This window comes from Lycium barbarum, chromosome 8 (assembly GCF_019175385.1).
Source record: "Lycium barbarum isolate Lr01 chromosome 8, ASM1917538v2, whole genome shotgun sequence".
In the NCBI taxonomy this organism is placed as follows: Eukaryota; Viridiplantae; Streptophyta; class Magnoliopsida; order Solanales; family Solanaceae; genus Lycium; species Lycium barbarum.
This window is the reverse complement of record NC_083344.1, coordinates 126965256-126980138: the sequence shown is the minus strand read 5'-3', so window position 1 is coordinate 126980138 and position 14883 is coordinate 126965256. Positions and strand designations below refer to the sequence as shown.

At 35.4% G+C, this 14883-nt stretch overlaps 2 protein-coding genes across 2 annotated transcripts; both read left to right on the top strand.

Annotated features, from left to right (window-relative positions):
• Window positions 1-10422: 10422 nt before the first annotated feature.
• LOC132608317 (RING-H2 finger protein ATL70-like) lies at window positions 10423-10935 on the top strand. Its single transcript, XM_060322355.1, has one exon. It carries the CDS (start codon window positions 10423-10425, stop codon window positions 10933-10935), a length of 513 nt encoding a protein of 170 aa, XP_060178338.1.
• Window positions 10936-12348: 1413 nt separating this feature from the next.
• LOC132605458 (RING-H2 finger protein ATL70-like) lies at window positions 12349-13430 on the top strand. The gene has a single exon (XM_060318601.1). The coding sequence runs from the start codon at window positions 12539-12541 to the stop codon at window positions 13076-13078; it is 540 nt and encodes a 179-aa protein (XP_060174584.1). The 5' UTR covers window positions 12349-12538; the 3' UTR covers window positions 13079-13430.
• The last annotated feature ends 1453 nt before the right edge of the window (window positions 13431-14883 follow it).

Here is a 14883-nt window from a genome sequence, read left to right as displayed (position 1 = left end):
GTGTGTTAATGGAGGAAGAGAATGGATTGAATGTGTGTGTGTTAATGGAGGAAGAGTGTCACGACCCAACTCCGTGGGCCGCGACTGGTGCCCTACTTGGACACCCAGACAGACAAACATATCAATTCGTAACACACTTATCCAAATCGAATCTCATACAGATAGCATATACTGGCACAATTGTCACACGCTGCCTTTAATTATATCAAACTGTCTCAAACGCATTTCAACACAACCATATATATATATATATATATATATATATATATATCAAAAAGCCGGCAAGGCTATCAAATGTATCAAAAGCCGACAAGGCCATCAAAAGTATCAAAAGCCGACAAGGCTAACAGATGTATCAAAAGCCGACAAGGCTAACAGATGGCGCAACGGCCCAAAACATATACAAAGTGCACGCCGACAAGGCTACCATAACGAACAGGGTCATACAAACACATTTGTACAGAAGTAGGCACACACCCACAAATACGTTTACAGACCTCTAAACAGACCAACCGAAACATATGGCGGGACAGGGCCCCGCCGTACCCCTGAACAAATGTATACATACACAGCGAACAAATGTATACTAAAATATATGCTCTGAAATGAGAAGAGCACTCCAAACAGCAGAAGAGTGTCCTAAACTGGTGGATCACCAAACTGTGCGTCTGTACCTGCGGGCATGAAACGCAGCCCCCCCGAAGAAAGGGGGTCAATACGAAATATGTACTGAGTATGCAAAGCAGAAAATACAGAAACAAATCTGAGGCATAAACGAAATAGTAGTACAGAACATAAGTAAAAATCCAACATATCAAAATGTTTACTTTCAAAATATAAGTCATGCATAAGGTACAGAAGAATATAGTCGCCCGCCCGTCAATGGCGCCATAACACAGCATAACACCAGAAGGTTTTAAATCTCCGTATCCCCGTTACATATCACAACACAGCATAACGCCATACACAGCATAACACCAAATATAAGTGGAACCCAACCCTCTTTAGCGAGTAGCTCGGTGAACCATAAACACAGCATAACTCCGGAGTATATCAAAGTGCGCACGACAACAGAACCGGCCCGGGAACCGGCGAAAGATATAACAGAACGCACGAGCAGAGTCATGAGTAACCATATGCATAAAATCATTATCATACACTCAAATACAAGTAAATGACCATACTTGAAATTCGAAATGATAATCATACCAAATTCTTTCAAAAGTCGTCTGAACCTTCTGTCACGACCCAACCCCGTGTGCCGCGACTGGTGCCCTACTTGGACACCCAGACAGACAAACATATCAATTCGTAACACACTTATCCAAATCAAATCTCATACAGATAGCATATACTGCACAATTGTCACACGCTGCCTTTAATTATATCAAACTGTCTCAAACGCATTTCAACACAACCATATACATATATATATATATATATATATATATATATATATATATATCAAAAATCCGGCAAGGCTATCAAATGTATCAAAAGCCGACAAGGCCATCAAAAGTATCCAAAGCCGACAAGGCTAACAGATGTATCAAAAGCCGACAAGGCTAACAGATGGCGCAACGGCCCAAAACATATACAAAGTGCACGCCGACAAGGCTACCATAACGAACAAGGTCATACAAACACATCTATACAGAAGTAGGCACACACACCCACAAATACGTCTACAGACCTCTAAACAGACCAACCGAAACATATGGCGGGACAGGGCCCCGCCGTACCCCTGAACAAATGTATACATACACAGGGAACAAATGTATACCAAAATATATGCTCTGAAATGAGAAGAGCACTCCAAACAACAGAAGAGTGTCCTAAACTGGTGGATCACCAAACTGTGCGTCTGTACCTGCGGGCATGAAACGCAGCCCCCCCGAAGAAAGGGGGTCAGTACGAAATATGTACTGAGTATGCAAAGCAGAAAATACAGAAACAAATCTGAGGCATAAACGAAATAGTAGTACAGAACATAAGTAAAAATCCAACATATCAAAATGTTTACTTTCAAAATATAAGTCATGCATAAGGTACAGAAGAATATAGTCGCCCGCCCGTCAATGGCGCCATAACACAGCATAACACCAGAAGGTTTTAAATCTCCGTATCCCCGTTACATATCACAACACAGCATAACGCCATACACAGCATAACACCAAATATAAGTGGAACCCGACCCTCTTTAGCGAGTAGCTCGGTGAACCATAAACACAGCATAACTCCGGAGTATATCAAAGTGCGCACGACAACAGAACCGGCCCGGGAACCGGCGAAAGATATAACAGAACGCACGAGCAGAGTCATGAGTAACCATATGCATAAAATCATTATCATAGACTCAAATACAAGTAAATGACCATACTTGAAATTCGAAATGATAATCATACCAAATTCTTTCAAAAGTCGTTCGAATTACATAAAGGAAAGTCGCGGGACCCACGGACGGGTATTGACCCGAGTCGGGCCCGCCTATGGAAAATATACTCATTATATGCCATATAAACTTCTACAAAAATATTGAAGCAATCCGAGCCTTTCTGTGAAAGATATGGCGTTCACAAATTACGAAATTCTTTAAAGTGAAACCTTTTTATGCAAAGTTCGGAAAGCGATTATTTCAAAGACATAATGGTTCATATTTCATCAAATCATACATAAGAGTGCCAAGGAATATATATAAGGATCATAACGTACTCGGATTTCGAATTTAGAATTTCCTCGAGGCTCGTAATGTAGCCTATTGAAAACTAAGGCATGCCAAAAGAAAGAAGGGTTGCGCTTTACATACCTTTAGCGTTTAGTCGTATTATAACTTGTACTTGCTGCCCAATGGTACTTATCCTATATCAAGATATCAAGAGCTATGATTAGTCTACGAGGGAATTCCATATGTATTTTAACGTTAACAATTCCTTTCTAACATTTAGACGACGTTTCGTTCGCATTCAAACCAACTAGTGCTACAAGCTAACATTGCTAATCATTCTTTCATATATCAATCCAAACTTGTTTAACATGACTTAGGGGACTTTGGACAGCTTGCACATCATTCAAATCAGTCCCAAACTCACGGCCAAACAGCACATACCACAATACCATTTTCACTTAGCAATTTTCCAGTTTTAACTTACAACGACAACAACACTTTTAATAACATTACCTTCACGATTCTTGGAACTGTTTTAGCATCATTTTTATTCTTACAACAGCCCCCAAATCATTTAAATTTCAACTTGAATCATTGCACTTCACTTTCACTATATGTTCATAACAACATTCAACATTCAACATACACTAATTCACTTCTAACCTTAAAACAGTCCACAGTTTTGGATTGCTTGTATACTTCAACATGATTCGTTTCTTTAACACCTCAATTCACATATTCAACATGCATACAATACACCACAATGTCCATAACAACAACAATCAAAACTTGGCACAAAACAGTCCATAATTCCCCTAAAACAGTCCCCTTACACGGCTTCAACACCATTCCAACAACTTCATGATTTTCATCCATTTATCCATACTAAAACACATTCAATCCACTTCTAATACATGTACAGGAAGATTAAACATGATTCCATTAAAGCCTACAACACACGGCTCATTTAAATTTTAAGAAAAATAGTCCAATACCAACTTGCAACATCATAAACCAACTTCTACAATTTTTGTTCATTTACATATGTTGACACACATTCAATTCATCAACAATACATGCAAAATGAAACCAACCATGGCTTCACCAAGCTCACGGCTCAGCCTCCTACTTCAACCACAACAATAATCCAACAACAACATGCACGAATTGTACATTCAAATCATCATACAACACAAGAAAAAAATGATCATTCTTACCTTACAATTTGTTCTTCAATCTTGGCCGAATCTTCAACCCTATTGAAATGCTACACCTCCTTGTTTCTTTCCAACAACTACTGCACGTTTTTATGCACTTGATGAGGAGTTGATTTGATGGAGAAACTGATTTTTTTGATCAACTTGGAGAACCAAGTTCTGGCCGTGAGCTTCAAGGGCATGGATGGCATGTTTATGGTTTCTCCTTCACTTGAAACTTAATGGTGAATGTGTAGAACACTTTACGGGTTTAATGGTGAGAAGGAAATGGAAGAGCTGGCCGTTTTTTGGTGGTGGAACAGCCATGGAAGCCGTGGCTTTCTCTTTCTAGGGCTTGAGATGAGAGCTTCTCTCTCTTGCTCAATTTGTGGGATTGGGAAATGAATTGTGGCATGCAACTTTGGTCAACAAAGTTGGACATTTTGCTGCCCAAGGGGGTCTTACACGTCCCCCAACTCAAGCATGGGCAAAAATCAGATTTTTGTTATGTGCTAGTGGACCCCACACGGCCACTAGTGCAAAATTTGTAAATATTTAAGTCTTAATCCCCACTTAATAATCCAACTTGCATCGTCCATATCTCCTTATCCCGATATCACTTTGACGAGCGGTTTGTTGCGTTGCAAACTAGACTCGATGAACTTCATTTTAGACTTTTGAAACATCTTAAAACTCCTCATATACTAGGAGATATGCCTCCTACAATATAGGCTAAAATTGGGTCCGAAATTTTACTGGAGTTGTTCCGATTCATTTCGTTTAACTTCTAATCCTCTTCCAACCTCATGTAACCTCTTATACATACATATACACACTTATATACATCAACAAAAATCCATATACACGTCTCAAAAGGTCCAGAGAATCACAATAACCTTAAACATAATTAGAGAACTCACAAAGCTTTGACGAAACTCCAATCGCAAAAGTATATTCATATCTTTTGTCCATCCTCTATATCATTACTAATAATCTCAAATACTTTAAAAGGTCACTCGCATTACCTCATATACATACTCATAGCGCGATTTCAAATCCTTTAGGTAACCGTGTCACCTTGGGATACTTAAGGAAATCATATATATATATATATATAACGATATTCTTACTAACTCGATTAACTTTCCTTGAACCTTCTTAACTCATTCTTTCTTGTTTTAATACAAGTAGCACGGATTATTATGGAGTGTAACAAAGAGAATGGATTGAATGTGTGTGTGTTAATGGAGAAAAAAATGGGTTGAATGTGTGTGTGTTAATGGAGAAAAAAATGGGTTGAATGTGTGTGTGTGTTAACGGAGGAAGAAAATGGATTGAATGTGTGTGTGTTAATGGAGAAAAAAATGGGTTGAATGTGTGTGTGTGTTAATGGAGGAAGAAAATGGGTTGAATGTGTGTGTGTTAATGGAGGAAGAAAATGGGTTGATGGATTTCTTGAAATGAAGAAGAAGAAGGGTTTAGTGATGAAGAAAATATAATTAATAGTTTAATGGTTAATTTGAGGTACATTTGTGTAAATATAATTAATAAAAGAAAAAATAAAAGAAAAATCAAATGAAAAAAAGAAAGGAAAAGTGGCAGTGATGTGACAGTGACGTGGCACCAATGTGGCGGAGAGTGTGCAACACTCTCCACTGTGCAACTGGGCATCAATTTTTTTTTTTGCCACGTCAGTCAAAAAGGGGCACAAAAATACAGAAAAAATAAGTTCAGGGGGGGTAATAGATCGTCCGCAAAGTTTGAGTACGTCATAATTAATCTGAGTATACGTTGGGGGTTTTTTTTTATGTATTTTCCCTAAATCTTTTAAACTAATTTTCAGCAGTATTTTAAACTCGGTACCTAATCATACACTCATACTAAGAAAATCTTTCACATTGGCCCATGAGCTCACTAGATTGGGCTTATCAACATTTGACAGGTATATGAGATTGGGCTCTAGGCTTGGTATCTAAGCTCATGACAGATTATATATTTTTCTTCTTTATATATATTTGATTCGTGACATTGTGTTTCGAATTATGATCAATTTGAAATTATGACTCCCCCCGCCCGGGGGACCCCCCGGGGGGGAAATATGGACAGATTAAAAGCGTGAATACAAGTTACACACTGAAATTTTATGTTTTCTTAGCAAACGACGGAAAGGTGATGATTGGCCGAAATTTTGGGCTGAAGATTGACAATTGACTGGGCGTGCTTTAACAGTTTGTGGAGGAGTTCATATTCACTTTGTTACTGCCTCCTATTCTTGAGGGTGTGCGCACACTTCCAAGCTAAGTTCAAGTTTTGGATAAAATAGGATTTATTTTACAAAAAACATTTATTAAAATTGTGTAGATCCACATTAAAAATTAGTTATATCTTCCTATTGATAAAGACTTCGTGCTGTAGCAAGATTAAGCAAGATGAGAATATATATAGAATGTATTAATCTTGCAATCAATAGAAAAATAGGTACCTTAATTTATCAGAAATTGAACTTAATTAAACAAGAAACCAGGGTGGGTTTAGAGAGATATAACTAATCCCATAAAAAAATGGTACTATATATTCCACAAAAAACAATGATTTGTTTTTAAAAAAATAAAAATAAAAAATTCTTAGGTATGTTGTAAGAAGCAAGTTGGATGTGTTATTTGAAGAAAAGAGAAATTATACTCTTTGTCAACTGATGCAATTATTCAAGCAAAATTATCAGAAACATTTGGAATTTTATTCTAATATATGATTGAATTTCAATATCAAAAAACAAGTTGCCAAAGTCAATGATGTGTATGTTAAGTTTGTTATTAACGATTTGTATGCTCAATATGTGTTGTCAATGAGCACACATTGTTTAGAATTTACGAAGGGTTTATTTTTAAACAACTTAACTCTTATTTTCATAGTGGAAATTGCACCACATATCATTACAAGTTGCATGCAGTTAATTGATACTTATAATTTTTTATTTGAAATAATGGAACTTATTTAAATGAACAATTGATTGGGGGACTCTCACAGTTGAATTAGTGACTACACTAATAAACTAACAACAAATCATGACTCTTGAATTAATTACGACATTCTATATATAGTACTCAAGTATGAAAGGGCAAGGAAGATGATATAACGACTAGTGAAGGTCTTTAATAGGCTCTCTTTTTCCTCTGAAAACAATTTCGTTAAAATGTGTAATCATCTCATCTAAAAGGTTAAATTGTTAGAAAAAACATACTTTTATATAGTCAATTGCATTCTCAATACGCCTCCTCAGGTCCATTTTTAGTTCTTTTTCATGAGCTAAATATGTGCATCATGTGATAATCTCGTCTAAAAAGTAAAACTTCAGTTAATTAAATAGAGCATATTTTTATATGTTTAATTACATTCTCATGAGGTCTTGCATAGTTTACATGTACTGTAGTTACCCCTACCCTATCCAGGAGAATTAATAATTTTCTCATTTTTTTGATCGTTACTGACCTGTATCCAATTTATAAGAAAATATTTGTACTGTAATAATGCTCCCACGCTAACTTTCCTAGCATGTATTCTTGAGTTTTGTTCTCTTTAAAATGTAATGTGAAACGAAAAATGTACTTATATTAGTAACTCGATAACAGTACACGAAGTACTGGAAATTCTGATTAACTTTCGTACATAAAGTTTTTTTTTTTTAATATCTCATATTTCTCTTTTCTTAATTTAGGATTAGGAAAACTCAACCTCTTATCATATTCTATACATTATTATGAAGTGCTGTAATAAATTTTAGTGTTTCCAAATTAAAATATGCGGACACGCGTCTTATATACCTTTAATATTTATGATTATCATAATTGTGCTATGATAATTTTACAGAAAAAATTGTTACATAGTTATCAATTCCTAGAATATAATGTCCTATTTACTAGCTAGTCTCATATTGCACAAATATAGGATACCTTTTTTTTTTTTTGGTTTTGTTTACTGCATGTATAGAAGTTAAACAAAAGTAATATTTTAATGTCCTCTAAAAGTCAAAATACATAAAATAGCTAGGCATGAGACACAACCATCTAAATCTAGGGTGCCTGGAGCAATTCATATAACTCACGGAAGGTAGAGAGAAAATCAAATAAATTAAGGTTTAATAGCATTTTTGGTCCCTCGATTATTGATAAATTTTGGTTTAAATTCCTCTGGTGTCTGACTAAGCATATTAAACCTCCAATTAATTGAAATGTGTACTTTGATCCCTTTGCTCGTGATCAATATTTACAAATTCATCATATTTGTTAACCGCACACCACTTAATTACTCATTTAATACGTTAAATTTATATTATCACTTTATATTTGAGGGTATATTAATATAGTTCTATAAATAGCCAAATATAACATATTTTCTAATTAATAAAGATACCAAAACATGAATTTTTACTTAATTGAAGGTTATATATGTTGAATTCATATATCACAAGGATCAAAATAAATTTATCAATTACTTAGGGATAAAGATTGCTATTATTCCAATAAATTATTAACTTAGTTTTATGTAATTAATTTACTATTGGACAAAGTTGAAAAAGACGTTGCTCAGATGAAAGAAAACTTATACAGGAAAATGAAATAGGCATGCTATGCAAAAACCTAAAATTTTGGTGCATGGAACGTGCAATTCGTAGACCCATTAAGAAGAGAGAGAGAGTGTAAAATAATTTATTAACTGGCTATATAGGAAAATTTATATTTATTAATTTACTATTGGATAAAGTTGAAGAACTTGGTACATACGTAACAGAAAAAGACGTTGCTCGCGTGAAACAAAGCTAACAAGAAAGTGATAGATTAGACTTATAGGAGAACTTGGGACATCTCAAACCCTCCATTCAAGCATGAAATGAAGCAAAAACCGCCAAAATTTAAATTATATATTAAATACTAATAATTTTATATGCCAAGTATAAACTAATCAGTTATAACATGTCACTTAACGTTATTCTAGATTACTAATTAATGTTATCAAATAAAAATATTTATTATTATCTTAACTGATTTGATTATTTAAATATTTTTATACTATCACTGTCCACACAATATCGCTAAAAAATGAGAATTTTCTACGGACGTTTTCAATAGGATTGATCAAGATTTCATCGGAAATTCGTCGGAAATATTACTGACGAGCCAAATTCCGAATTTAATTGAACATGACTTAAAAAGAAGTATACATATGCATATCTATTCACAAGAAACCACTTCATCCACACTTTTATTTTTTCTCTTTGGCAAAATACATCAAAACACCCCTAAACTATACCCAAAATGTCGATATCACACCTAAACTATACGAGCGACCTATTACACACCTTAACATCTTAAAAGTGAATTTAAGACCACCCTGCAAGGTATTATACCACTTTCACAGCGTGTGGTGTTCCACATGCGCATGCCACGTCAGCGCCACGTGGAAATAAAATAAATTTTATTATTTTCAGTACTTTTTCTTTTTTCTTTTTAAAATTATTATTATTATTTTTTTTTTTTGCAACTTCCTCTTCTTTATTCAACCATCCCCCCCAACCCCTCCCCTTCTCCTCCACATTCCCGCCACCCCCAACCCCACCCCCTTCTCCTCCACCTTCCTGCCACCCCCCAAAGGGCAGTTCGTGCAATTTCTTCATTGTTTCCCATTTGAAGGGCAGTGCGTGCAATTTCTTCATTGCCCATTTGAAGGGCAGTCCGTGCAATTTCTTCATTGTTGTTTAACAACAATGAAGAAAATTTCCCATTTGATGCAAATTTCTGCAATATTTCCCATTTTATTTTATAGGTAGATTAGAGCAACAGATTTGCTATCAACGTTACATTAATGGAAATTTCACAAGTATACCGATGGAGGATTGTTGCTTTGGTGGTGGAGTTTGACCGGGGAGGGGGAGGAGAACAGCGGTGGGGAGGGAGGGGGGAGGGTGGTGTTGGTGAAATGAAGAAAAAGAGTTTGGGGGTGTAGGGTGGCGTGAAGGTGGAGGAGAAGGGAGGGCGGGGTGGCAGTGGCGGTGGCGGTGGTTTGAAGCTGGAAGAGATGGGGGTGGCCGTGGGGTGGGGTTGTTAGGGGGGGGGGGCAGTGGTGGTGGAGGAATAATTTTAAAAAAATTATTTTAATTTTGACTTCACTTGCCTATTTTTGAATTATAAATTTTATTTATGCCACATCAGCTCTGGAGGGGTAAAAAATATCACTTTTAAGATGTTAAGGTGTGTAATGGGTCGCTCGTATAGTTTAGGTGTGATATTGACATTTTGGGTATAGTTTATGGGTGTTTTTGATGTATTTTGCCTTTCTCTTTTAATATTCTTTTTCTTTATTTCTCTTAAAGTCCAAATTCATTTCTTTCAACCAAAACGCCACCAATCTTCCCTCTTTTTCCTTTTCAAATCTCTCACGTAAACAGTTGACTCCAAAATCTTTTCATTGGACCATTTCTTTTTTAGTCTTATACCAAATGGCTAACCAAATAAAAGCCACTCCCATAATTCTCCTAAAAACCAACTCGTTAAATTTCACAAGATCATGAATAACACCACCACCTCCGATCCAAATTCCGGCACCGGCTGGTTCCTCGGATCGGAACAAGCCGGAGGATTTGACTACGCCGTTGGTGTTTCAGGTGGAATTGTCCTCTTCTTTGCAACTATCACAATGATTTCATATTTTTGTACTAGAAATCAAACACCAACAATAAATCGCGACGAACAACATTGTGTGGTGGAAATGGGGATTGATGAGGCAACACTTTTGAGTTATCCTATGTTGTTATATTCAGAAGCTAAGGTCAATTATAAGGACTCAACAGCTAGTACTTGTTTTTCCATATGTTTAGCAGATTACAAGGACAATGACATGCTTAGGTTGTTGCAAGATTGTGGACATTTGTTTCACTTGAAATGTGTGGATCCTTGGCTTATGTTGAATCCAAGTTGTCCAATTTGTAGAACTTCACCATTGCCAACACCATTATCCTCTCCTTTGGCTGAGGTTGTTCCTTTGGCTTCTAGACCTTCAGGATTGATGTTGCATGCTTAGATTTTTTTGGGGTTAATAACACTTTTGGTCTCTCTCTATTCTAATTTTACGCCTCGTGATATCTAACCTAGCATATTTAATCTTCGATTACTTGAAATGTGCAATTCTGAATTCATTGCTTATGAATAATCACAAATTTTCAGAATTTTTAACTGTCGTTTAATATATATATCCTCCTCTTCTTGAGTCAAAATATTTCTAAAACTAGTTCAAATATAACATATGTCATACATAAAGGGACGGACCAAAACACATATTTTAATTAATTGAAGGCTAAATGTGTTGAGTCATACTCCCTCCGGATAAAAAAAAAAATCCACTTAGCCATTTGCACACTCCTTAAAAAACTACTTATAACACTTAATAAGGGCAAATCTGGAAAAATAAGGCTTATTGTTTCTTGATTCAATAAGTGGACACTTTTTTTTTTATCCGGAGGAAGCCTATCACAAGGATTAAAAGTTGAACTTACGAGCAATTGAGGGAGCAAAAATGTTATTCTTCTCCTCCCTCTCTCTCACCCACCCCCCCCCCCCCCACCCCACACACACACACACACATATATATATATATATATATATATATATATATATATTAACAATGGCATCAATTTCTATCGATGCTGTTTAATTCCTCATCTCCTTGTCCTCTGTAAAGTGGGTTGATGATAGAGGGTAAGCTTACATGTGTGTCCAAGTGAGTTATGATCAATTATAATACTGATCATGTGGATTACAATTAATAACATGATTTAAAAGGAAAGGGAGAAGCAGGTTACATGAATTTATTACAGTCTATCCCGTTTCAAAGGGTAATTTCACATAAAGTCATCTACTTATAATATTTTTACACAGAGAAGTCATCAAACTAAGTCTTTTTAATTAAAATATCACTTACCTTTTACTCATATCATCGATCATAATAGAAAACTTTCTCTATTTCTTTCGAAGACGTGGCTATACCTCATTAAATCTTTATGTTATTTTTTTTTCCTATATAATTTGTGTGTGATGATATGCTAGTTATAATCCAGAATTCTGGAACATAAAGAAAGAAACAAAGAAGTTATATTAATGTCATGTAAAATAAAATACATAAAATAGGCATCCTATGACCACCTAAATCTTTGGTGCACGGAACGTGCAATTAGTAGAGTACTCATTAAGATGAGAGAGAGAGAGAGTCAAACAAATGATTAACTAGCTATATAAGCAAAACTTATACAATTAATTTACTATTGGTTAAAGTTGAAGAAACGTAGCAGAAAAAGACGTTGCTCACATGAAACAAATCTTACAAGAAAATGATAGATTAGAGGGGACGTTGACATCTCAAAACTTTCCATCCAAGCATGAACTTAACGGGAAAAAAACTATATATATATCCATACATATATTCACAAGAAACCACTTTCTTTTCCACTCTTTTTATTAAATATTAGTACCTATTCTTATTTGTTCGTTTCTATCAAGTCCAAATTCATTTCCTTCAATCAAAAACCGTTGACTTCCAAATAATCTTTAGACCATTCCCTTAATTTTGGTCATATAATACCAATGGCCAACCAAACCCAAAACCACTCCCATAATTCTCCTAAAACATCATGAATTATAACACCACCATCTCCGATCCAAGTTCCAGCACCGATGGGTTCCTCGGATCGGGTAATATCGGAGGATTCGGTTATGGGATCGGTGTTTCTGTAGGTATTCTTCTTTTAATTACAACTATAACTCTTACTTCATATTTTTGTACCAGAAATCAAACAACAGAGTTACCACCACCAAGAAGACATCGAATTAATCGTAACGCGCTACTTGATGTCCAAGAAAATAGTTGTATAGTCGATATAGGGCTTGATAAGGCAACCCTTTCGAGTTACCCTAAGTTGTTGTACTCTGAAGCTAAGGTAAATCACAAGGACTCAACAGCTAGTTGTTGTTCTATATGTTTAGCAGATTACAAGAATAAGGACATGTTAAGGTTGTTGCCTGATTGTGAACATTTGTTTCACTTGAAATGTGTGGATCCTTGGCTTATGTTGAATCCAAGTTGTCCAGTTTGTAGAACTTCTCCTTTACCAACACCACAATCTACTCCTTTGGCTGAGGTTGTTCCTTTGGCAACTAGACCTTTGGGATGAATTCATGCCGGCCCAACTAATCCAGATTTGAGGGCGTAAGGGGCTGTTAAAGATCAAGCGCTTCCTAATAGAAATTTCTTCATTCTCAGCTAGGTTCGAATATTGGACTTCTGCTTAAGGGTGAAAGAATTTTGTATATCCATCGTACCACATTCCTTGGTGGTAATGAAAATAATTGCTTGATCTCGCTTCTCCTTTCTAATTGCCCTCTGTAAACTGTAGATTAATTAGTTCTTCTTTAATTTGCTTCTAAGTTTTTATCTCTTCCATTGACCCCATTTTCTCAAAATTTTCGTCCAGTTGTAATATATTAGTCCTTGAAAAGGAAACATTGATCAGTCAATTATCTTGAGTTCTTGTGTCATGCAATTGTTTCTTTTTTTATTGTTTTTTCTAGTTCCTAATTTTTCTTCTTTTGTGGATCTTAGGCATAAGGGAAGATAATAGGGGTGTGGATTAATAAACAATTAGGGACCGTTTGATTAGTCGGGTTAATTAATGAAACTAATCCCTAGTGCAAAATTCCAAGTTATTAAAGCACAATATTTGGTTTGCCGCATAGAATAAAATCCTTATATAACCTATGCTGCTATGCAATGTTGGTTGATGACATTTAAATTCGCGTGGCTATAATCTGCAGTATATATGCAAGTTTCTATGTATTATTAAGAAGGATAACATATTGCTCATCTTTACTGCTTTCTGCATTTTCTCTTTTGCTATTTCTAGCATAGGAAGACTTTTGTATAAGGATGAACTTTTTATCCTCTGATATCTCAGGGTGACATTGACAAATGTTTTCACCCCTTTTTGTAACTGGTGTAACCACTTTTGAAAGCAATAAAATGATTAGGACTGAGGCCTAATCCCACCTTGTCTAAGTGGTTAAAACCAATTACAATATTTCACGAATTACAATAACATGATCGAAAAAGACAGGCAGAAAGGCAGGTGCATATGAATTTATTATGTCTCAATAAATTTAAGTATTACACTTGACAGTTGCACCTACCTACCTAAAAATCCTCTCAATGTTTATAGAGACCTTTCTATATGTCGTTTTGCTTTTTAATTTGAGTGTATGAGAAGAAGACCAATTAGTTAGGACCACCAAAGGTTGTGATGAGATATACGAACTCTATTTACTCTTAATTAGAGATCTCGAATTTGAATTTTGGGTACGGAAAAATTTTAGGTAGCGAGTACTTTTCTGGCCTTTTAATTAATCTTACACGAAACGAATCCAAAATAGATGGGCCTAATACGAATGTCAAACACCGAATGCCACCAGGTGGACAACTAAAAAACTAGTTTCTCATCCAATTCCAGATGTTGCTTCTAAGTCTTTTCTTTTCTTTCAACTATATCGTCTAAGTACAAAATCTCGATCGATTAATTAATTGCTTTGGTCGTCATTACGGCTTCTTTCGATGTCTAGGCAATTTTGAAACACAGTATTAAAGGTCACTGGTAGGGATTTAGTAGCTCAGTTAGTTGGCTATCTAAACTCTTATCTTGTTGGTGAAGGTTCGAATCCCCACATTGTAATCTCTTTCCCCATTTGCCCTTTCCCCTATCCCCTATGTAATAATTTTTTTTTTTTTTTTTTTTTTTTTTGAAAAAGGTCACCACACTTACTAGGAAGTAGGGGTGTTCACGGTTTGGTTAAAAACGATCCAAACCGAAAATTAAAATCAAATCGATATTTACTTGGGTTAGGTTTGATTTGATTTTGAATTTTAAAAAACGATAATATTTGATTTTGTTTTGGTTTTATTAAAAGCAAACTAAAGAATAAACCGAAC

Coding starts and splice junctions, on each gene's coding strand:
- LOC132608317 (XM_060322355.1), top strand. CDS start 10,423: ATGAATAACACCACCACCTCCGATCCAAATTCCGGCACCGGCTGGTTC.
- LOC132605458 (XM_060318601.1), top strand. CDS start 12,539: ATGAATTATAACACCACCATCTCCGATCCAAGTTCCAGCACCGATGGG.